Consider the following 25,238-nt stretch of genomic DNA (forward strand, 5'->3'; position numbering starts at 1 on the left):
TTATACTTAGCATTCCAATCATTATACTTTCAAAAATTATATTGGGAACTTTATATTTACAAAAGTAAAATGTTTAATCTTGTTTCTCTTCATGTCGTTGACCTTATTGGCAGAAATATCACACATGTTGTCACATTCAAAAATAACACTAAAACATGATAAAATCAAGCTAACAAGATTATCTTTAATAAATAATTAATATAGTACTCCGATCACCATACTTTCAAAAATTATATTGTGATCTTTATACTTATGAAAACGAAACATTTAAACCTCATTTCTCCTCTTGACTTTGCCGATGAAAATATCATACATGTTGTCACATTCGAAAATAATGCTAAAACATGATAAAAAAATATAATTTCATAGTATTATTTTTACTAATATAACTTCTATGAAAGAACTTTCCTTCTTCGATTTCATCTTTTCCTCTGGCTTCGATAGATCTCAATAGATGATGAGGAGATAGGATTATAAGAGAGAGATGCTTTCTACTTACTGTTTTATTTCGTTTCCCAATAAAATATTTGAAGACATAAAAAGAAAAGATGGAGCAATTAAATAATATTATCTCATTTAATTTTCTAACAAAACTTCTTTTTTTATCTTAGTTTTTAATCCTATAAAATTATTTTTTTACTTTTTTTAACATTATTTTCTGTGCATGACAGCACATATGATATTTTTATTGACAGAATCGATGACATGAGAAAAAACGGGATTAAATATTCTACTTTAGCAAATATAAAGATCTCAATATAGTTTTTAAAATTATTAGGATCGAAATACTAAAGATGATTAATTATAATAGATAATCAATAATTAGCTCAACTAATAATAAATACTATGAGAAATTAAGATAAGATTTGTGTGGTTTATGGATATAAGCATGAAGAGATCGATGGTGAAGATCACGTGATTTCCTGTTCGATTTTGCTGACAGATAACAGTGTCAAAACCCGAAATCACATAAAGATGCCCACGGCATGTACATGAGAATGCCATCCATTGCATGACCGGGAGGAACCATCAACATCTATAATAATTGATGCCTTTCACTGTGGCATATTTGTGGAATACGTCGTGGAACACTTGGAATCACAATGTTTTATGGAAGAAGATTTCCAATTCATTTTAGTCGCATGACAACTCGATCTTCTTGTTCCTCGGGGAACGAATAAAGCAAACATTATTGACCAACTATATCGATGCACAATTAATTATTCACCAATAAAAACTATTTAGCAATATTCAATAGTCTATCTACTAATGGTTGACATCTTAATCAACCTTCCAACCCATGTGTAGGGGTGTTCGAGATGCCTCCGAGATAAAAACATCGAGCTCTCCATGTCACGTGTATGAAGATCAAGATCGAAAAAGGTTTACGATCCGATCTTTTCGATGCTCAAATTAGTAACCCAAAGTTTATGAGTACAGACTTGAGTCATCAAAAATAGAAGGTTCCTTTCATTATAGTAAAGATATTTTATAGAATATAAATAATAAGGAGACGACCTTTGACCACCCTCAACGTCCCCTTTTAGCCTCTTGTCCATACAAACGATAAGTGAGGACAATCTTGAATTGTCTGTTTTGGATTTGTTTTAGATCATTATCTATGTGAGTAGACAGATGAAAGACGATCGGGATATTTTCCTTCTATATAGGATTTCACGTGATGGTTACTTATTAAATGACAGTGTATTTCTTATCGTCTACAAATTTCAAAACTAAATGTAACTAAAGTATTTAAGAATAACGTCAAATGTTCAAACACAAAACTGCGGCATTTTAATGAACTACACTCGTGCGCTTTCATTTTAATGAATGACATGCCTCCTTAAATATATTAGTGATGGCACTTAATCCATGAGAAATAGACATTGGTTTACTCACAATCGGAACAGGGTACATGCAATTACTAACATAAGTTGACCATGGTTACAATGATTAAAGATAATACGATTGACATGATAATATATTTTAATATCAATCTTGACAATGGATTTATCATTTAATTATTTAAATTTATATTATTTTATTATGTTAATCAATTAGTAGATTTTTTATTGTCGACATGTCGGGCGAGTATAGAACCAATCGAGCTTCATTTTTGAATTAGTTTCAAGATGAGGTGTAGGGAAGCTAGAGATTCGAGCAAAGTCTTTTTAAAATCTACATCCGAAGCAAACTCGATAAAATCCTTTCGACACTTAAATTAGTAAGAGGTTTAAATGACTTAGTCGAGGGAGATAATCTCTTGAGAATGCACCAAGGACCTTTTAACAAAGCGATAAGTAATCATTAGGTTGAGGTAAATATTGAAACGATTATATACGTTGTTACTCGACATTTATGGGATCAAATCAACATTTATGTTAGCAATACTAGTTCAAATAAAAAAAAATAATTAATCTAAACGAGGATCGATAGATTTTATAAGATTACTTTTGGCAAAATAAATAAAATAATTTAGTCACACACAGCCCGCTTATGAACGCAAACCACGCAATCCCAATTCAAAAGTGATGATGAAATGTGGCAGCAAAGCATAAAGGAAACATTACATGCATTCGGACAGTGACATTTTGGGTCACAAACAATTGAATGAAACACGTTTGGTAAAAAAAATATATATATATGGTTGGAAAAAGAAATGAAAGCAATGCCGTCGGTAAAAGGATTTGCGAGTTCTTCTGAGATCACAAGAATCAAACACATGAATCACATGCACCGAATTTGGACAAAACCTCTGTTCCTATTTATCTTCCACCCTCTTTGCCAACAAGCTCTAAGATCACAAGAATTGGAAGTAGCAGGTGGCTGTGTATTGCTGCTGCATATACCACCACTCCGCTCCTTTCTTTCTTTCCCTTGCTACACGCAAAATGCTACTCTCCCGTGTGCTCCCCTCAAACACCACCCTCCTCCCCGCCTCCTCCCGCACTCGCGCAGCCCCTCTCCGGTGCCACCACGTCCCTGTCGGCCGTGCCATTACCGTCCCTGTTCGCTGCCGTTCCACCATGACCATCCAAGCCCGCGACACGCCCCCTGTTCTTGATATCGAGCCGCAGCCGCTTAAGCTCCTCGACCGCGGCACCAAGCTCAAGATCGCCGTCATCGGCTTCGGCAACTTCGGCCAGTTCCTTGCCCGCACCTTCGCCGCCCAAGGCCACGAGGTACTCGCGTACTCGCGCACCGACTACTCCGACACCGCCAGCTCCCTCGGCGTGGCATTTTTCGACAACCAGCACGACCTCTGCGAGCAGCACCCCGACGTCCTCCTCCTCTCCACTTCCATCCTCTCCGCCGAGGCCGTGCTCCGGTCTCTGCCCATCCAGCGCCTCCGCCGCAGCACTCTCTTCGTTGACGTCCTCTCCGTCAAGGAGTTTCCCAGGAACCTCTTCCTCCAGCTGCTGCCCCCGGACTTCGACATCCTGTGCACGCATCCCATGTTCGGCCCCGAGAGCGGCAAGCACGGCTGGGCCGGGCTCCCGTTCGTCTACGACAAAGTCCGGATCGGCGACTCCGACGACCGGGTCGAGCGGTGCCACGCGTTCCTCGAGATCTTCGAGCGGGAGGGCTGCCGGATGGTCGAGATGTCGTGTGCAGAGCACGACGAAACGGCAGCAGAGATCCAGTTCTTGACGCACACCATAGGCAGGGTGCTCGCGAAGCTGGACCTCAAGTCCACGCCCATCAACACCAAAGGTTACGAAACCCTACTAAATCTGGTGCAGAACACCTGCAGCGACAGCTACGAGCTGTACAATGGGCTGTTCATATACAACAAGAACTCCACCGAGCTGATCGAGAAGCTGGACGGCGCCTTGGACGGGATGAAGAAGGAGCTCTTTGATCGCTTGCATGGCATCTTTAGGGAGCAATTGTTCGACAGCTCAGGTAGAAGGCCCATTGACGTGGGCAACTGAATCATGAGGACAGACCGATCGTACCTTCTCATTGGGTGATGGCAGACGACTACCACAACACGTCAAGAGTGCCCACGATCAACTCCGTCAAAATTTAGCTCATGTTCTCTCCACTTTGTGTCATATACTGTTCACAAAGTTGGATCCACTGTGCTTCTCCTGTAGGCTGTAAACTGCTCTCTAGTACTCGGCAATAATTCATCCCAAGGATTCGTTGTGCGTGTAACAAATAATAGGTTGGTAACAATAAATAAGCGATGTCAGCTTCTTTATTATGTTTGGGTACTCGGCAATAATTCATCCCAAGAAAAAGCTTATACTGATTGTTAGTGTAAACACCTTTTTTTCTATTTAGTGTAAACACCCTTTTTCTTAGCCGTGACCCGGGAGGTCGTCTTGGCTCGTTCGGGGGTCCGAATGGCGGGGATCTCCCTGGGGCGGTACTCGTCTCCACCGGGATGGTCGGGTGCGGCCTCGGACTCGGGGCGATGCGACGACTCTTCCCAAGCGGGGATCACCGGCGCGTCCCGGTCGGGAGACCTCGGCTTGATACCTGCACAATGGTCGGGTGCGCTCGACCCGACCCCTCCGACGATCAAGTTAGAGAGATGCAGTGGCGGTTGTTTTTTGGGGGAATTCAGCCTCTTCTTTCCCTTCGGGCTTGAGGACGTTTATAGGGGAACCCGGCATTCTCGGCTGCGCCATCCCGTCGGTCGGGGCCGTATCTCTGATGGCGTCCGATATCGCTGAAGACGTTGCGTATGGGAGCGAGGATCGCAGGGTATGGGCGAGCTTCAACCGCTACCCACTTCCGTCTCGTCCTACTGTGCTGGGTCAACTGAAGGGGCTGCGGGCTCCGTGAGGCTAACGTCCGGACGCAGTCTGTTGCCCTTGTTGCTTTCCCTGGGGCGCGCGCCCGTCCACGTGCGGGGGAAGTCGCCGGGGGCGGGGTTTACCATTTTTTGCCATATCATATCCCCCCCCCCAAAGGAAGCCATGACTCGGCATCGGTCGGTGGGGATTCGAGGCATGGCTTTTGATCGGTAAGTGACGGTTCTTTTCGTGGGTCGCGACTGGGACTTATGTTCGGGGCGAGCAGGCCGCGCTGCGTAGGTGCTTCGGTCGGGGAGCACGTCTCGGGCGGGCTGGCCGCGCCGAGGAGGTGGTCTCGGGGGGACATGCGGTCGAGGGGCAAGTCTCGGGCAGGCTGGCCATGCCGAGGAGGTGGTCTCGGGGAGCATGCGGCCGCGGAGCACGTCTCGGACGGGCTGGCCGCGCCGAGGAGGTGGTCTCGGGAAACATGTGGCCGAGGAGCACGTCTCGGGCGGGCTGGCCGCGCCGAGGAGGTGGTCTCGGGAAACATGCGGCCGAGGAGCACGTCTCGGGCGGGCTGGCCGCGCCGAGGAGGTGGTCTCGGGAAACATGCGGCCGAGGAGCACGTCTCGGGCGGGCTGGCCGCGCCGAGGAGGTGGTCTCGGGGGCATGCGGCCGAGGAGCACGTCTCGGGCGGGCTGGCCGCGCCGAGGAGGTGGTCTCGGGGGCATGCGGCCGAGGAGCACGTCTCGGGCGGGCTGGCCGCGCCGAGGAGGTGGTCTCGGGAAACATGTGGCCGAGGAGCACGTCTCGGGCGGGCTGGCCGCGCCGAGGAGGTGGTCTCGGGAAACATGCGACCGAGGAGCACGTCTCGGGCGGGCTGGCCGCGCCGAGGAGGTGGTCTCGGGAAACATGCGGCCGAGGAGCACGTCTCGGGCGGGCTGGCCGCGCCGAGGAGGTGGTCTCGGGGGCATGCGGCCGAGGAGCACGTCTCGGGCGGGCTGGCCGCGCCGAGGAGGTGGTCTCGGGGGCATGCGGCCGAGGAGCACGTCTCGGGCGGGCTGGCCGCGCCGAGGAGGTGGTCTCGGGAAGCATGTGGCCGAGGAGCACGTCTCGGGCGGGCTGGCCGCGCCGAGGAGGTGGTCTCGGGAAACATGTGGCCGAGGAGCACGCCTCGGACGGTCTGGCCGCGCAAAGGAGGTGGTCTCGGGGGCATGCGGCCGAGGAGCACGTCTCGGGCGGGCTGGCCGCGCCGAGGAGGTGGTCTCGGGAAACATGTGGCCGAGGAGCACGTCTCGGGCGGGCTGGCCGCGCCGAGGAGGTGGTCTCGGGAAACATGCGACCGAGGAGCACGTCTCGGGCGGGCTGGCCGTGCCGAGGAGGTGGTCTCGGGGCCATACGGCCGAGGAGCACGTCTCGGGCGGGCTGGCCGCGCCGAGGAGGTGGTCTCGGGGGCATGCGGCCGAGGAGCACGTCTCGGGCGGGCTGGCCGCGCCGAGGAGGTGGTCTCGGGAAGCATGTGGCCGAGGAGCACGTCTCGGGCGGGCTGGCCATGCCGAGGAGGTGGTCTCGGGAAACATGTGGCCGAGGAGCACGTCTCGGGCGGGCTGGCCGCGCCGAGGAAGTGGTCTCGGGAAGCATGTGGCCGAGGAGCACGTCTCGGGCGGGCTGGCCGCGCCGAGGAGGTGGTCTCGGGAAACATGTGGCCGAGGAGCACGTCTCGGGCGGGCTGGCCGCGCCGAGGAGGTGGTCTCGGGAAACATGTGGCCGAGGAGCACGTCTCGGGCGGGCTGGCCGCGCCGAGGAGGTGGTCTCGGGAAACATGCGACCGAGGAGCACGTCTCGGGCGGGCTGGCCGCGCCGAGGAGGTGGTCTCGGGGGCATGCGGCCGAGGAGCACGTCTCGGGCGGGCTGGCCGCACCGAGGAGGTGGTCTCGGGAAGCATGTGGCCGAGGAGCACGTCTCGGGCGGGCTGGCCATGCCGAGGAGGTGGTCTCGGGAAACATGTGGCCGAGGAGCACGTCTCGGGCGGGCTGGCCGCGCCGAGGAAGTGGTCTCGGGAAGCATGTGGCCGAGGAGCACGTCTCGGGCGGGCTGGCCGCGCCGAGGAGGTGGTCTCGGGAAACATGTGGCCGAGGAGCACGTCTCGGGCGGGCTGGCCGCGCCGAGGAGGTGGTCTCGGGAAACGTGAGACACGATCGTCGTTCTCTTTAGGCGTTGAGAAGTCGTAGTGGCCGTTTTCCACGTCGTTTCTTGCAGCGGCTTTGGGTCCGCATTTATGATGGGGTGTCCGTTGGTCTTCCCTGATGCGAGCGGGTGTGCGGATGAGCTGTCGGCCGCTAGGGGGAGACGAAGGGACGTTTCTTTCGGCGGGTTTTTCCTTACATAAATGGCGTATCCTGTCCGTTCTTGACTTCTGCTGCTGAGTCTTGGACCTCGTTGTTTCTCCCTGCCATCGCTCCTTCCCCTCTCCCGCGCTACCATCCCACAGTCGCTCCCTCGTCGTTTCTCTTGTTCGTTCCAAAAGCCGGTAAGGAATGTCCTTCTCACCTGTCTCTTCGCCTTCGTCCCTTGACAGAGTCCGGGAGAGCATGCCTCCGTCTTCCCCCGACGAGGAGGCGGCGCGAGCCCTTGAGGCTCTAATGTGGCCGCACGACCTCGACTCGGTGGTGAGCGGGTCGTCGCTGGAAAAGCTCCGGGAGCGTTATTACATCCCGGAGGAGTTCGTCCTGGCTGCCCCTGATCCGGGGCAGCGGTCATACGACCCGATTCCCCGAGGTTTTGCGCTGACCCAAGATGCCCTAGAGGCTGGGTTGCGCCTTCCCCTTCACCCCCTCATTGTTTCCTGCCTATCTCTCTGGCGGATTTCTCCTTCCCAGGTGACGCCTAACTCATGGCGGTACCTGGTAGCGTTCTTGGGGGAGTGTTATTATGCTAACATCACCCCTACCCGAAACCTCTTTCTTTCATGTTTCTGCCTTCTCAAGGGGCCGGGGGGCTATTTCGTGTCGGCCCGGGCTGGCTTTCGCGTCGGGGGAGCCCCTTCGAGTAATAAAGGGTGGAAGGGGCGTTTTTTTTACATCAGCTGGCCGAGGGATTGGGGCTTCGGGGTTCGGTGGGCGGTGAGGGTGATAGATAACACCGTCCCGGATTTGAACGACGAGGCGTGTCGGGATTTGAAGAGGCTTCGGGCAATCCTTCCCGGCTCTCAGGCCATCCGAGCTATGACCGAGAAGTGGCTAGCCGAGGCGGGTCTTAGCCCGGCTTTCGGGGGTATGTTTATAGGGGGTGTTCTCCACGTTTTATTTGTTTCTACAATTTGTGACGGTTTCGCTTGTCTTTTTCGCAGGGATGAAGCTCCTGTCCCTCCGTGGTAGTCGCTCTTCGTCGGCTTCTTCCCCGCGTCAGTTCGCTGCTTCCCCCCCGTGTTCCCCGGCCGACCCGGTGCCCGGTTCGGCGGGTGCCCCATTGGAGATCCCTGCGGGACGTCCGTCCAAGAAGGCGAGGACGACGAATCCGGGGAAAACCAAGGCGGGGACCGCTCCTCCAATAGTTGTGGGTGCCAAGCGGACCACTCGGGAGGAGGGGCCTTCCCGATTTGAAGGGCCTAGCCAGGGGGCGGCCGGGAAAAGGGCGAACCTGCCCACGGTGGATGATCTGTGCGGGCTACGCGCGGGAGCCGACGAGCCCCTATGGGCAGCGGTGATGGGCGAGCTTCCGACAGGGGAGGCTTCTGACCCGCTGGTCGCCCGATGGAAGGGGCTGTCCCGAGGGGACCGGGTATGGGCCGGGGGAGATTCCTCGGCCGCCTTCCTTCGAGGCGTGCTCCACCCTGACCTGGCTCGGGACCTGTACACTCTGCCCTCGGAGACCATGCTCAGCAAGGCGGGGAGGTTCCTGACGTTGGTAAGCATTTTGCTAACTCCGGGTATCCCTGTGACTGTGCGCTGACCCTTATTTTCTTGTGGCAGGGCCTCCATTATTCGACGGCGCTGATGGACCGAGTGCGCGACGCTGGCCAGATAATCTGGGACCTCAGCGAGCGCAACTCCGAGTTGTGTCGTCTGCTAGAGGAGATTCGCGCTGGGTCTGGCCCCGAGGCGGTAGCGGCTGCGGAAAAACGCGCGACCTGTTCTGAGGAAGAAGTGGCGCGTTTACGAGCAGAGCTCGAGCGGTCGGGCGATTCGGTCAAGGAGCTCCAGGAGTCCCTTCGTTTGGATCGGGCCGAGCTCCGCCAGTCGAAGTCAGAGGCGCTTGGTCTCTCCAAGAGGGCGGAGAAGGCCGAGGCTGAAGCCCGCGCTGCTTCCGAGGCGTTGGCTGAGGAGGTTCGCCTCCGCCCGTCGAAGGACAAGGAGGCGATCGAAGCTTACAAGAAGTCCGAGAACTTTGAGCTCGGACTGACCAGAATGGGGCGAGTATCCTACGAGTATGGATACAGGATCGCCCTGGGTCGCTTCGGTTCGTGCCCTCCCGGCTCCGAGGTGGAAAGGGATCCGTTCGCCTCTCACCCCGTGGACCTGGAGGTGGATATGCCGGAGGACGTGCCGTTTGACGACCGCCCGAAGACTCCGGGTGAGGAGTGAGGGTCATTTTTTGTACGTCGGGTCGAGGATGCGAGGGTTTTGTGCATGGGTTTTGGCTTCTGTATCCCCTCCTTTTTAATAAGATGATCTTTTCCTCCGATCTTCTGTGTTTGCGTGTTGTCTGTTTCTTCAGACGAAATATTTCCTAAGGTTCTGTATGTTCCAAGTCCGGGGCACGGGGTCGCCATCCATTGTGGCGAGCCTGAATGTCCCCTGTCGGGATACTCCGATGACCCGATAGGGTCCCTCCCACTTTGGGGCCAGTTTCCCCCTTACTTGGGTTGGGTGGCTGACCTCGATTTTGCGCAGGACCAAGTCCTCTAATTTTATCGACCGGGGTCGCACGTTCCGGTTGTAGACCCTCGCTACGGCTCTTTTGTAAGAAAGGGCTTTTTGGTGTGCGTCGGCCCGTCTTTCCTCGAGCAGGTCCAGGTTTGATCGGAGCCCTTCGCCCGAGGCTTCTTCGCTGTAGTCTGCCGTCCGCGGAGTCGGGACGGCTACCTCGGGTGGTAACACGGCCTCAGTCCCGAACGTGAGGCTATAGGGAGACTCCCCGGTCGGGGTCTTGGGGGTAGTGCGAAGCGCCCACAGGACGCTCGGGAGCTCGTCGATCCAAGCCGATCGGGTAGCGGATACCCTTCTCTTGAGTCCGTTGACGATGGCCCGGTTGGTAACTTCAGCTAGCCCATTCGCCTGGGGGTAAGCCACCGAGCTGAACCTCAGTTGAATTTTGTGCTTGGCGCAAAACTCTTGGAATTTCCTGCCGGCGAACTGCGGTCCATTGTCGGCGACGATGGACTGGGGCATGCCGAAACGGGTTATGAGGTTTCTCCATACGAACCTTTTCACTTGCGACTCCGTGATGGTCGCTAGGGGCTCGGCTTCGACCCATCTGGTAAAGTAGTCCACTCCCACGATGATGTACTTCCGCTGGCCGGAGGCGGGCGGGAGAGGCCCGAGTATGTCCAGTCCCCATTGCGCGAATGGCCAGGCACAGTCGACGGGGGTGAACAGGACCGCCGGTCGTCGTGTGGTACGGGCGTGCTCCTGGCACGAGCTGCATCGCCGCACGAGAGCTTTTGCGTCCTGGCGCATGGTCGGCCAGTAGTACCCCTGCCGGAGTACCTTGTGCGCCAGGGCTCGCTCGCCTATGTGTTCCCCGCAAGCCCCTTCGTGCATGTCGGACAGAACCGTCCTGGCTTCGCTCGGCTCTAGGCAGCGCAACAGAGGGCGCGAGAAAGACCGTTTGTACAGCCGTCCTCCTTCCTCGGTGTACCACGCCTGCGTTCGACGCAAGCGCCGAGCTGTAGTCGTATCGTCGGGCAGGGTCCCGTCCTGCTTAAAGCGTAACATCTCCTGTACCCAAGTGGCCGGCGCGCCGTGAGCGACGGTGGCGACGACCTCTATGGCTCGGCGGGGGAGTTCTTCGGTCTCGGGTTGAGCCCAGGGGGACGGGCCGGACGCCAGTTTAGCCAGGGTGTCGGCTCGCTGGTTCTCGCTCCTGGGGACATTCGACAGTTCAAAATGGGCAAACTTGGCGGCCAGGCTTCTTACCTGCGCTAGGTATTTTGCCATAGTCGGGTCCCGGGCCTCGTATTCGCCATCGAGCTGCCTAGCCACCAGCTGCGAGTCGGTGATGACGCGTATATCGGTCACCTGCATTTCCCGTGCCAACTGGAGCCCCGCCAGGAGAGCCTCGTATTCTGCCTCGTTGTTGGTGGCTCTGAACCCGAAGCGGAAGGAGCGCTCGATCGAGCTGCCGTCAGGTGTTGTCAGAACCAGACCCGCGCCGGCGCCTTTCGCGTTGGCCGAGCCATCTACGTGGAGGGTCCAGGTATCGCGCGGTGGCTCGAGTTCTTCGCCGGTATTCGGCGTTAGCTCCGCAATGAAGTCTGCCACGGCTTGGGCTTTGATGGCGGTCCGAGGTATGTATTGTATGTCGTGCTCGCCGAGCTCCACTGCCCATTTGAGGAGACGCCCTGCAACATCGAATTTGGACAGGATAAGCCGAAGCGGCTGATCGGTTATTACCTCTATCGGGTGGGCCTGGAAGTAGGGGCGGAGTTTCCGCGCCTACAGGACGAGCGCCAGCGCCAACTTTTCAATTGGCGGGTAGCGTTCTTCTGGCCCGCTCAGCATGTGGCTGACGTAGTAGACCGGTAGTTGGTCGCCGGAAACTTCTTTGACTAGAACCGAGCTGACCGAGTGCCGAGAGACGGCAAGGTAGAGACTCAGCTTCTCCCCTGGGGAGACCGAAGCGAGTCGAGGGAGGCTGGCCAGGTGTAGCTTCATCTGCTCGAAGGCCGTCTCGCATTCCGCCGTCCATTGGAAGTTCTTCGGATCCTTCAGGGCCCGGAAAAAAGAGTGGCAGCGATCTCCCGATCGGGAGAGGAAGCGCGATAAAGCGACTAGCCTCCCGTTGAGGCGCTGCAGGTCTCTGATCGTCCGTGGAGGCCGCATGTCGATGAGGGCCTGTATCTTTTCCGGGTTGGCGTCAATCCCTCTTTCGTGTACGATGAATCCGAGGAATTTTCCCGAGGTCACACCGAAGGCGCACTTGGTGGGGTTGAGGCGCAGGCCGAACCTCCGCAGAGTGTCGAATGTCTCCGCCAGGTCGGAGGGATGAGCCTCCGCCGTTCGGCTCTTTACGATCATGTCGTCGACATATACCTCTATGTTTCGTCCGATCTGGCGGGCGAACATCTTGTTCACCGTCCTCTGGTAGGTTGCCCCGGCGTTTTTTAACCCGAACGGCATAACTCTGTAAAAGTATATCCCTTGCTCGGTGAGGAAGGCTGTATGTTTTTGATCTTCGGGTGCCATCCTGATCTGGTTGTACCCGGAGAAGGCGTCCATAAACGAGAGTCGGGCGTGGCCGGCCGTGGCGTCGACCAGCTGGTCGATCTTTGGCAGGGGGTAGCAATCTTTTGGGCAAGCATTGTTGAGACTGGTGTAGTCAACGCACATTCGCCAGCTTCCATTAGGTTTTTTGACAAGGACTACGTTGGAGAGCCACTGTGGGTACCTCGCCTCTTCTATGAAACCGGCCGCCAGAAGCCGGTTTACTTCTTCTCGGATGGCCAGCTGCCGATCCGGGGCCTGCCGCCTGGGCCTCTGTTTCACCGGCCGGGCGTCGGGCGAGATGTTCAGGTGGTGCAGTGCGACTTCCGGGTGGACTCCTGTTAGGTCGGCTGGCGTCCAAGCGAAGATGTCGGCGTTGACTCGCAGAAGGCCGACGAGCTGCTGTCGTTCTTTTTCGGGGAGTTCCGACCCGATTTTGACTGTTTGATCGGGCCTTCCTTCGACCAGCGGCAAGTCGACGGTGGATTCCTTCGGCTCGGGGCGGGGGGTAGGTTTTTTTTCCTCCCGGGGGTCTTCCAGCGGGGATTGGATCCTTGCTCTCTTGTTTAATGACACAGCGGTCAAGTAGCAGCGCCTGGACTCCCAGGAGTTCCCCGCCACTTCCCCGACCCCATCGTGGGTCGGGAACTTGATGGTTTGATAGTAAGTTGAGATGACGGCTCGGGTCTTGTTGAGGGTTGGCCGTCCTAGGATGGCGTTGTATGCCGTGGGGAGGTCGACCACCAGAAAGGAGGTCATCACCGTTTTTGCCTTCGGGAAGGCTCCCAAAGTTAGGGGCAGGGTGATGACCCCTAGTGACGAGATCGAGGCGCCGGTGAACCCCGTGAGTGTTGAGCATACCGGCTTCATGTTCTCCTTTACCAGGCCGAGCTTTTGGAAGGCGTCCCAATAAAGTATATCGGCCGAGCTTCCAGTGTCGACCATGATTCTTCTTACTTGCGCGTTGGCGATTCTGGCTGATATCACCAGTGCGTCATCATGCTCGGCTAGTTCAGATCCCTCGGTCGGGAAGGTGACTTCGGGACCTTTTTCGGGTTTGGAGCCCTCAGCCCGGGAGGCCCTGGCGTATGCCCTTCCACCTGCCGCGGAATTCCCTCCGGACGCCGGCCCGCCGGTTATGACATCTATGTGTCGCTCGATGGGGCCCTCCGGGCGTGGCGAGAGCTCCTTGTCTGGTTGGAGGTACGAACCGAGGTGTCCTCGGCGGATGAGCTCCTCAATTTGCCTTTTTAATTCCTGACACTCCTCGGTGTCGTGACCGGGCTGTCGGTGGAAACGGCAGTATTTGGAGCGGTCCGCGAGCTCGCGCGGACTCCTCATCGGGTAGGGGTCTTTGAGAAGGCCTTTCTCCTTAATATGGAGAAATATCTTGGTCCGAGAGGAGTTAAGGCCCAGAAGAGGGGACCCAGGCACCGCATCGTTGAGGCCGCCGGCCCTGCGCCGGGAGGTGGCGGGCTGTTGCTGTTGGGACTGCTCGGGCTTGACCCTTTTGCGCTCGTCACGCTTGCCGACCATCCATGCCTCGGCAGCGATGTACTGGTTCGCACGCTGCAACATTTCGGGTACCGAAGTAGGGGGTCGCTCCACTAGAGACCAAAAGAATCGGGTAGGGCGCAGGCCCATCATGAATGCCTGCATCATTAAAGAAGGGTGAGCATCAGATAGGCCGCGGATTTGTGTGGTGAAGCGGTTCACAAAGTGAAAAAGGGGCTCATCCTCCCTCTGGTTGAGCCCGAGGAGCATCGCCACCGATGGTTTCGGCTTGGCATGAGCCAGGAAGTTAAGCTCGAAATCCCTGGCCAGCTGGTCGAAAGAGGCGATGGTCGCGGTCTTCAAATTGCTGTACCACGCTCGGGCTGGGCCCCGCAGGGTCGTCGGGAACGCCCTGCACATCAGGGCATCGGACGTCCCGTATAGCGCCATTTGGGCGCGGAAAGCAGCCACGTGGTCCGCCGGATCGGTGGCACCTTCATAAGCATCTAGTGACGGGAGCCGAAAATGCGGCGGAATGGCCTGCTCTTGAATCTCGGGGATGAAGGGGGACCCCTGGTGTTGTTCGGCCCCCGGGTCTCCCCCGGTCCGGCGAACCTCGCGCTGCACCTCGTCCAGCCGGCGGCCTACGAGGCGTAGCTGGGCCCACAGTTCCTCCGCTGAGCCTGAAAGTGGGGCTACGGGCGTCGGGTGCGCCGCTGGTTCCTCCGCTTCTCGGCTCCCGGGTCGGGTCGATCGGCGCGGAGGGGAAATGGGAGACTCGGGGAGCGGTGCGGCGTTTTGAGCGCCAGCGGGCCGTTGCCGCGGTGGGGGTAGGGTTGAGTGTGAAGACGCCGGGGGAGAGACCAGCGGGATGATGGTCTGCATCACTCCCGTAAGGGCCCGAACCTGGTGCGTGAGGTCGTAGAGGGCTTCGGGTGGCACGGGTGACGGGCCACCGGGATTGGCGACGGGAGGCGATAGGCTCGGATCGTTGAATAATCGCCAATAGCGCTCCGAGGTCGCGGCGGGGCGCTCGTCCCGAATTCCCTCCTGTTGGGGGCGTTCCTCCGTCGCGTCGGTCGTGTGCGACCGGATGGCTAGGGGTTCGTCAGAGTGAGCCTGCGGATCGCTTGACATTCGGACGGGCCCTCCTTCTAGCGCCATTATGTTAGTGTAAACACCTTTTTTTCTATTTAGTGTAAACACCCTTTTTCTTAGCCGTGACCCGGGAGGTCGTCTCGGCTCGTTCGGGGGTCCGAATGGCGGGGATCTCCCTGGGGCGGTACTCGTCTCCATCGGGATGGTCGGGTGCGGCCTCGGACTCGGGGCGATGCGACGACTCTTCCCAAGCGGGGATCACCGGCGCGTCCCGGTCGGGAGACCTCGGCTTGATACCTGCACAATGGTCGGGTGCGCTCGACCCGACCCCTCCGACGATCAAGTTAGAGAGATGCAGTGGCGGTTGTTTTTTGGGGGAATTCAGCCTCTTCTTTCCCTTCGGGCTTGAGGACGTTTATAGGGGAACCCGGCATTCTCGGCTGCGCCATCCCGTCGGTCGGGGCCGTATCTCTGATGGCGTCCGATATCGCTGAAGACGTTGCGTATGGGAGCGGGGATCGCAGGGTATGGGCGAGCTTCAACCGCTACCCACTTCCGTCTCGTCCTACTGTGCTGGGTCAACTGAAGGGGCTGCGGGCTCCGTGAGGCTAACGTCCGGACGCAGTCTGTTGCCCTTGTTGCTTTCCCTGGGGCGCGCGCCCGTCCACGTGCGGGGGAAGTCGCCGGGGGCGGGGTTTACCATTTTTTGCCATATCACTGACTACGTGCAATTTGCCATCATATCCTGTGTAATATTATTTGAAATGGCCTCGATTTACTCATGAAGAAATTTGAACCTATTCCGTGATATTGCAATCAACTCTCGAAAATAATTAGATAGACGCGATTTCGGGTTTAGACGAGCAATCGACTCTCGAAAAGCCAACAACAAGACGGTGACGAAAACACGTCTCGATTACTGGACCCGAGCAACGTGCAGTGTTACGTCGCAGGATTGCGTGACGTACAACAGATGCCGGGAAAAGTATGGACGAGTGGTTGAGGAAGGGGACGCGCATCCAATTGGTGACGCGCATCGCCATCGTCGTGCAGGAGACTGTCGGCACTGTATCGAATAGATCTTATAGATATTTTAATCGTAATCATAAATAAGTCACTGATTCATTTTTACTTAGACTTCTACTCGATCAAACCATATTAGAATATAATCGAACAATGGCAATCGACAATATGTTTAGGAACCTAATTAGTTAATCACAATAATTTGCTGACTTTTAACTATTTGTTTTTAAAAAGATGAAACTAAACTGCATCGTTTGATGCAACAATTAAATACTCTTATTTATTGAAATTTGTATATTTATCTTCCAAAGTATGGTTTTGTAGTTACTACTTTAAATTTAAGTTTGGCGTATGTGTGTACCATCTAAACCTCTTGGTATCACACAGAGATTATCAACTGGTGAATCGGATCGGTTGGTTCACTGTTGAAAGTATGGGTCCCTTCCGATGACTCATCTCGACTGATATAGATAACAAACATTATAGGAAGAATGAAGGAATCTGTAGGGAAAAGCAGTTTACCGAGAGTGGCTCGATCTTCGAACAATGAAACTTAGTTGGGAAGCTAGGCAGTCTCCTCTATTTGGTAGCCTTCTAGTCGTGCCATCGAGCTATGCCGACGACCCTACACAACAAGCCTGCGTTGGGAGTGTCCCAGCTTGACCTCTCCGATGCTTAAGTCAGAAAAATGAAGAGGAAGGTTAACAATATATGTAAGAGAGTGAATAACTCTTGCCTGCTTGCCTCAGCTTAATTTAGGACTATGCTTTTATACCTAGACGTAGGGTGACATATATGGTTATACGCTATATTTATCTCCAATATTAATATTTATAATGTCATAATTTTATTAAGTACATCAATAAGTTAGTGGTGTTGTATTATGCTCATTTATAGGATTCAAAACCTTATTTAATGTATTTTTATTTTTTAAAAAAATATTTCGTCGCAACAAATTGAAATCCGTCTCTTCCTTCTTTTAAAATCTTCCAGTCCCTATATGATTAATAAACAATAAAACAATGGCAATATATGACAAATATTATGGCTGTAGTGAATAATAAACGCAGTGAATCACTGAGATTTATTTTGACTCTGTTCCCTTTTATCCTTCTTTTTTTAGCATTTCACCTATAATTGACTAATCGGTCAATTTTTTTAACATTTCTCCAATCAATACTATCTATAACTCGACAAATAGGATTGATCTCTGATCAAATATAATTGAAGACGGACGTGGAAATCATAGGACGAGTACACCATTCGCTGTTTCTTGGGTTTCCTCACATAACTCGAGTCAGAAAGGGGTGCGTATATGCTAACTATTTGGAGACGTTCGACTGGATTAACATGGAATACTCTTCTAATACGCTAATTCCAATGACATTTTTCACCATTTTATCTAAGAAAGCCTTCGATGTAGGTTTTTACTAATTGACACCTCATAATTGATTTTTTTATCTTAAGATGCTGTTGTTGTTAATTTGATGAAAATACCCCTTCTCTCCACCAACAGTCTCATACTATCATTATCGCCACCGTCGACTGTCGTCGCCTCCGTTGTCTCGTGCTCCCACGGTCGAGAGGCTTTTTTAGATAAAATGTCCTTAATTGATTGATGAGGCAGATCACAGGGTGAGGAATTCAAGGATTACAAGATTTGGTAATCTTAGCTTATGGGCTCATGTTCTACCTACAAACAGACCTACCCATTTGGTGCAAGCCTCCGAACACGAGTCTTCCTCAAACATTAATTTTGGTTCCACAACATGAGATGAAACTAAAGTTTTTGTTCCCTTTTATTATTAAAAATATTATAGGAAGTTGGATTAGCATGATAGTCTCATGTCGTTAAAGATTAAAAGGATTAACATTTCTCTAAGTCGAGTCTATGTCGAGAAGACAAAGAAAATTTAGATAGTCAGATGATAAGGAAACATTTGATGGGCCAAAGAGTAAGGGAGACTTGACAGACTTATGAGCCCTCTCTTGGTTCCGTGCGAGGTACGTCCATCGCCCAAAGCGGAGAATTTCTCGCGAACCTATAGGCTATACTAATAGTCGACTGATCAAATAGTCTTTTACTAGATTAGCGTTAGAATGAGGGCTAAAGATGTACCTCAGCTGAGCAAACTCGTTCCTAAATCGTACATCCCATATTGATTGAAGAGTTATAAGCAAACTCACTCGTAAGTCGACGCCTATGGGCTACACTAACGATGACCAAATGTCCCTTATCATCGTATTTTGAAGGGCATACAACCATTCACAAGAAAAGATTGGATGAGATGGGGAAAAGAAGTGTCTTGTCGGCTTAATAAGGCTACAACAAATTCTCTAAGTGATCAAAGAGTAAGACTACTCTTTGATTAGAATATGTGAGAGTGGATTATTTTCCAAAGTGCAGACCGAGCTGCTATCACCAAATGACATGGGTGAGGACAGTCCAACATGCGTCCCTGTTTGCTCCTTCTTTATAGTGAATGTTAGCCCACTGCTTGTTCTGATGGTACAGTTGGGGCTTGCAGAGTGACATGCACTTTTGATATCACAACTGTCTGTCTTGTGGTGCAGAACCTGGAGAGAGCATACTAAGAGGTGGTGGTGGTGGTGGTTTCTTTACAGCACTTGGCCAACCAGATGACTGGCTTACGATGGCTTTTGGATGCTGCATTCCCAACTTGGAGTAGCACAAGGGGATGGAAAGCCAACTAGCATTCATCTCCTTCAGTTCCTACTTCTGATGGTCCACATACATGAGCAACATCTCACGACAAAGCTAAGGAAGGGGGCACTTGCACTCTGATGTTGATTTCCACCCATTTCAATAGGGATTTAAGTAAAAGATTGTGAATATTTTTTTAAAAAAATATTTTATGATTTCTTAAGATATTTTTAATATTTTCACTATGGTATTTAATACATCTGCTCTTTTATTTTTCAGTATAATATATCTTTTATAAAAGTATGTCTTAAAAATATTAAGGTAACAAATATTAGTTCTTTTATGATAATTAAATTATTTTTATTCGATGAATATGATCTTATCCATTAAATTATGCACTACCTTTAACCATCTTTATCTGCCGGCCTTCGTGGAACCCAAAGTCAAAAGCCGTTACATCCGCCGTAATAGCCGTTCCAGAAGATTCCTTCGCCGTTAAAACCAACGTTTCATACCCCTCGCATCCCCTATGGCTGTTACATCCGCCACAACAGCTGTTCCATAAGATTCCTTCGCCGTTAAAAGCCTAACCCATGCCGCTGCCCTCTGTTAGTCCCAACTCGCCTCCGCTACCTTTCCTACCCCTCGCCTCCGCTACAAATACCATGCCGAGCGCCTCCATTGGGTTTGCCAAATTAGCTAGTCGGCGCCCCAATACGTCGAGAACCCTAATGGCGTGCTCTTCTAGAAGATCCAACTCCGCCGTTCCACCGGTTTCGAGGCCCCTCCTACGATCCGCATCTCCCGCAGCGGTTGCAGGCGCCGCCCCCTTCTCTTCCTCCTACCGCTCCTCTGCCTCTTCTCCCTTCGCTTCCTCTTCCTCCGCCAACTCGTCCACCTTCTTCCATCACCGCTCCGCCTCTCCTACCCGCGTCTACCTCGTCGGATCCACGCCTTCCCCCAGAAATCCGTCCGTCCACTTCTCCCTCGATCGATCTACTTCCCCAGGCCGTTCCCTCGCCGTCGTCGACCGGCGCCGTCCCGCCTCCGCCTCGGCCGCCGCACCTGCCCGTCGCACCTGCATGTGCTCTCCCACCACTCACCCCGGCTCCTTCCGCTGCAGCCTCCACAAGGGCCTCCGCTTTCCCCCTCACCACAACCAACACGCCGCTTCTTCGTCGCCGTCGAACCGCCTCAACGCCCGCCGTTCCGCGATGACCAACTCGCTGGTCCGAATCGGAGCCGTGGAGGGCGAGTGGGTGAAGCGCGCTCTTGCCTCCCTCATCCGTCCGTCCTCGCACCAGCAGCGCCGGCGGGCCGACTTCCGTCCGCGTCTCAGTCGCCTCTCCGTCATGTCCAAGGCCGACGATGTCTAGATTCCGCCGTCTCATCCGCCGATCTCGAAGCAGGTTTGTTCGAAGATAATAAAAAAAAAAATCAGTGCTGCTGTTATTCGCTTGCAGCCATCAGACTCCGATCGAAAGCTCGATCGGCGTTCGGTTTTTTTTGCTTTTCGAATTTTTGGACATGAAGAAAGCACTGGGACGAAGATGAGATCACGTCCGTCCATGTACAGAATCAATTTTGATGCGAAAAACTGCTGAACGGAGAACTGAGAACAACACCAACGACAATACAAAAACAGATGAAATCGATGTCACAAATTTATGAATCTGTTGAAACGAAACCATTAACACAACCAATTAATATGATTTGTTTGCGCCTTTATTGGCGTGAAGTGTGTTGACGTGGTTACACATTCTGCCTGCAGCGAAGTTTTGCGTTGCGTTGCCAACTCCAGTTCGTCGGTTTCTTCCCCGTCGTGCGTTCCGTTGCCAACCCATTCGCTTTCCGTGGGGGTGAAGTATTTTCATTTTATTCGTTTAATTTATTTGGTATTCGTCCATCTTATGTATATAATATATTATATATATATATATATGGTTGTGTTGGAATTTGATTTGTTGGACTGATGCTTTCTGTCGTCGCAGGAATGGCGGTCGCTTGGAGTGCACGAAACTTTTGTCGACTTCCGGAGTAAGTCTCAAAAGAATCAAATAAAGGAGAAGGGGAAACGTCCCTGGAAACTAATCAAATTGGGGAGTGGGCCAACTGCGATGGGGAGAAACGCACTATCGACAGCTGTACGCCAACTCAACTTCTAAAAACAAAGAATTATTAACCATTTTCTTGAAAAAATAATCCATGAATTAAGATGACAAGATATTTGAAAATGTAAAAAATATCAGCCAATTACTAAAACCTAAAAAATGTTCGTAACAATGCTATGAAACCCCCCTAATTATGATGAAATTTAAATATGATATATAATTTAATTCGGTCTAAAAATTTAGAGATCAAAATATCTTAAACCAAAATGAAGGATGTGTACAGCTGTGGCCAAAGATTCCAAGGAATATTTAATAAATAAGATTGAGATTGATGTGATCAAAAACCAGTGGATGAGATCAAATTGGACACTCATCCCTTTCTAATTCCTCGTCCACAGGAGTCAATTTCTTTCTCTGACACTGCACGAAAATAAATGAATAAACACACGGCCCATATCATCAGTGGATGAGATCACATCTCTTGTTTTCCCTAACAGTATTATATAATTATTGTCTTCAAATTTCAATGGAGGACTCTCGTTTTCTCTCTCTGCCATATATTACATTGTTATTGTCTTTATACATCTATTGAGAACATTTGCCAATGAAAGGGTAGTGAGCGTTGACAGCGGCCGTTTTCTTAGACTCTCTCACTGAAAGTAATTAACATGGAAATTGCGTAAGTCAGACATTAAATCACTTTCATGGTTTAGCCATTGATAGAGGTTTTCACGTCAAGTTATATGAAGCTATTATATATAGTACTTAGCATTATATCATTGGACTCTTACGATTGATGGCTATATGCCATTACTTTTACTTATATCTCAATTTTTATCTCACACATAATAATTTTTTTATAAAAGTTATTTGAAGCAAAATCGAGTTTTTTTTTTATAATCCGAATGAAGAATTAACAGATAGCAAATTCTATTAGTAATGAGGATCTTTAGAGACAAAGAACATGTAGAAGCAAGCATCATGGTAAAACTAACCATATCAACCTCAAAAATTGTAAGTCTAGTAGATATTTATTTTTTATGATAAGATTTTGAACCCTTAAAATAAATGAGATAAATACACCATTATCATATTAATGATTTTTTTTGTCCAAATCAAGTTTGAAACTAGTTTTGTTTTTTCTTTTAATCTTCTTGATATTAGTTTATAGGAAGACTTTATATTTATTTGATCACATAATCTCTGAATTTGGTCTTCTTAATCGATCTAACAATATGTATCTTTTATCTTTGTAAAATATAAGATCTAAGCAGCATGGTTAGCTGCTCTTATTTAGTTCTTCATTTAGCACACCTTTCTTGACAATCTGTGTGGCTTGTGGAGTTCTGCCCAAACCCAGCAAGAAAGAGAAGAAAGCAGGACACCCTTTCTGAAGCTTGGTGGGCAACAAGAAAACTAGATGGAGACAGCAATGTGAAACAAGTCAACTCGCCATGGCACAGGCTGCACTTAAACAATTAGTGAACCATCTTCTTCCAGTTGAGAGATCCCACTAAAAAACCACCACTAGAGTACTGTCCCCAGCTGCGACCAGTATTTGTCGCCTTCATGCTGGAGTCTGGATAACTCATCACCATGAGAACCCTCCAAGAAACCAGGCAAAACCACTAGATTCTTCTTCACCGCTGAAGGTCAATATTCATTGCGAGAATCACATGCAAATATAATTCCTTCTCAAATAATAATAATAATATATTACTAATCAAAGATCAAACCAAATAAAAGATTAAAAAAAATTTATAAATCTTGAATGTCTCTTAGATTTGATTTAAATACTTGAGACTTGGATTGATCTACATGTAGATGTCACCTATTTATATATGTAACATATAAGAGTATCTGATTTTTATAACTCAATCTAATTTTTATTTAAAATTTTTAAAATATATTTTAAACTAAGAATTATTTATCCCTAAAATTATATCTAATCTCATTTAAAATATAAAATATTAATTTATGATATTTTAAAATATATTTTTAGCATCTTAACAGATTCTGCTTCCAGCACATAGAGTTATTTCTTGGTGTTATTTCACACTCAGTCTTTTCATATTTATTAGGAGCTAATCTAATACATACAGAAAGATGCATGAAATGACATTCTGTACATGGAAGAAGAATCACACAAAGGGGATATTAAAGTACCAATCCACCATTTGTTCCAACACAGTTATATCCCTATAATTAAGTTGCTAACACAAAGACCTCAAAACAGAAAAGCTATCTATGATCAAACAGCTCCCCCCATACTTGACCATTAATTTGCATTCATCACCCGAAACCTCGACGGCTAAGTTACGTAGGCAAGCTAAACATGTCATATGAGTGTTTCTTAGGTGAGCATCGATTACTTTTTGTGTCCATAGACATACATAACAAAGAGGACGAACGCCGCCTACATCTTGCCAAAGGAGTAGAATGAATCGGAGATGTGTCACTTGGGACCCTTTCTTTGTTGGCAGAGAAAGACTAATGCCTAATCCTTTCGTCCTTTGTAAAGATGCTGCTGTTTTCTACGGTTCGCATATAATAAATAAATCAAAAATAATTTCAAGTGGATGAAAATTAAGGAAAAGTCTTAGACGTTAAAAAGAGATAACCTGTAAGGATAAAGTACGAACAGTTGTAATAGAAATTTGAGGCCACTGCAAACGTCGCCATTAATCCTTTGAATTGTTCATACTGAGAGGTGGTGGGAGACGAAAGGTATCAGATATGTGAGAGGGGACGATGTCGAGTTATTGGACGTCTCTCAACATCTTGAGCTTGTGATGAAGGCCCGGCAAAGCCACGTGTGAAGGAAAGCAGACGCCCTTTGGTAGCATCGAAAGCAACAAGATGGATGAACGTCGTCTCACCACTGGAGAGGTCGGCAATGGATTCATGACCTCTGGTCGTAGCAATACTCATCATGGGTCCCTTCATAATCCTAATCCATTTAGAATTATCGTCCAAACCAATCCAAGCAAACCATTCATGTCTAGTTTCTTTAACTTGTTGTTGTTGCTATAATTGATTCCACAAAACTATATATATATATATATATATATATATTACGAATCTCTTATGTACATTTCTATTATATAATGCAAGTGATAAAGGTAATTTTTTTCTTCCAGATACCGGATGTTGACCCTAATATGAAATAAATAAAGTCCACCGAATATAAGATAAAATATAATATCAGTGAAGTCCAATCATTCTTCTACATCTCATATACCTAAAATATTAGTATGATGTATTAGAACCATTAATCATGGGGGTTGAAGTTTTATTTGATATATTTTTATATTTAAAATAATAGTATATCAAATTTGGTAGAAAATATATTAACGATCAATCATCCGACACATAAGCATCACGTAAAAATCATTGTGAAAGAAAAATATTCAGGTCAACCTTCATCCATTTGTTCGTATGGATAAAAATCCAAAGTAAGTCATTTGGGGTTGTCTCCTCTCTATTACCCACATGGACAAAACATCATGAGGAGGATATTGGAGTAGTTACAAGGTATCCCCTTCAAAACAAGGATAAAAGCATATCCTTGACGTTGCACCGAAGGGCTCTCTTCCCGAAAAAATCATACACCCACTAAGAGACTTTAGTCACTAACTTGAGCGTCAAAGGGACCAAGTCATAAAATTTCTCCTAACATCGGTTTTGGTGCAGGTACCTCCTTGGAGCCACTACGAACACTCCTACGCCTTCAGGTTTGGACCATATCGAGTTGACTCTTATGTTGATGATAATTTCTCATAACATTTGGCACCAGAAGGGGGATTTAATATCATAAGAATGTCCACCCTTCAATCCCCCCAATGAATGCTCTAGCGAGGAGGCCTTATCTCCAACCCACAACACTTTTACTCAAGGAGGATAGTTGAAAAGCAATGTCAAAGAGTTGAGAAGCAACTTAAGCGAGTCGCGTCAATGCTATCGGACAATAATCTCCCTACCAAAGAGGGTCCGGCTCGAGGCATCACCGATCGACCCCTAGAATTTCACCAAGTCTCTCCAACGTCCGGAGCAAATGAAGTCACTAATTGAGGCACCCTTGGATATAAAGCTCACCATAGCGAAAAGAGAATATGAAGTGTGACATTTGAGGGAGGACTTGAGGCTCACCGCAATGGTAAAAGAATTCCAAATCCGCCATAATAGAGGGATGATTTGAAGCATGCCATAGAGAAAGACTCGAAATCATTCCAAATATTATAAAACAAGTTTTAATGATACCTTCTAACTTAGATGGTTTTCATATTCAGTGATCAAATATTATATGAATTAGTTGGTTTTGATGATACAACTAGATTGCAATTTCCAAATATTATCTGACAAGTTTTGATGATAGCAACCAAAGATCAAATATTATCATCATCCCTTAACATTTGGAAAAACAAAAATAAAAACGTGGCCCATAAATTGTAGCAAAGAGGGATTCGTATTGCGAGTCTCGTCCGATCAGATGTCCGCATCAACGCAACCTGTATTCTCCCCTTTTTTCCAAGCTACTCATCGGCGAATGAACTTTGCAAGAAGCTTTGACCGGTAGTTGGAGATTACGTGTTTCGAGTGAGTTGAGTTGTGGACATCATGCATGGCTAAAAGCATTTTGATTCCCAAAAGACCACTCTAAAGCGGCTCGGAAGTT

General features: G+C 49.7%; 2 protein-coding genes across 2 annotated transcripts; both read left to right on the top strand.

The window, feature by feature from the left end:
• Window positions 1-2,788: 2,788 nt before the first annotated feature.
• LOC135615910 (arogenate dehydrogenase 2, chloroplastic-like) lies at window positions 2,789-4,210 on the top strand. The gene has a single exon (XM_065114993.1). The coding sequence runs from the start codon at window positions 2,892-2,894 to the stop codon at window positions 3,933-3,935; it is 1,044 nt and encodes a 347-aa protein (XP_064971065.1). The 5' UTR covers window positions 2,789-2,891; the 3' UTR covers window positions 3,936-4,210.
• Window positions 4,211-19,126: 14,916 nt separating this feature from the next.
• On the top strand, window positions 19,127-21,090 carry LOC135615911 (uncharacterized). The gene is made up of 3 exons (XM_065114994.1): window positions 19,127-19,861; window positions 20,224-20,311; window positions 20,444-21,090. The coding sequence occupies exon 1, from the start codon at window positions 19,184-19,186 to the stop codon at window positions 19,826-19,828; it is 645 nt and encodes a 214-aa protein (XP_064971066.1). The 5' UTR covers window positions 19,127-19,183; the 3' UTR covers window positions 19,829-19,861; window positions 20,224-20,311; window positions 20,444-21,090.
• The last annotated feature ends 4,148 nt before the right edge of the window (window positions 21,091-25,238 follow it).

The sequence above is a fragment of the Musa acuminata genome, chromosome BXJ2-6 (assembly GCF_036884655.1).
Source record: "Musa acuminata AAA Group cultivar baxijiao chromosome BXJ2-6, Cavendish_Baxijiao_AAA, whole genome shotgun sequence".
Lineage (NCBI taxonomy): Eukaryota > Viridiplantae > Streptophyta > Magnoliopsida > Zingiberales > Musaceae > Musa > Musa acuminata.

What these genes read in the sequence shown, in the direction of transcription:
- LOC135615910 (XM_065114993.1), top strand. Translation starts at nt 2,892, where the DNA reads ATGCTACTCTCCCGTGTGCTCCCCTCAAACACCACCCTCCTCCCCGCC.
- LOC135615911 (XM_065114994.1), top strand. Translation starts at nt 19,184, where the DNA reads ATGGCGTGCTCTTCTAGAAGATCCAACTCCGCCGTTCCACCGGTTTCG.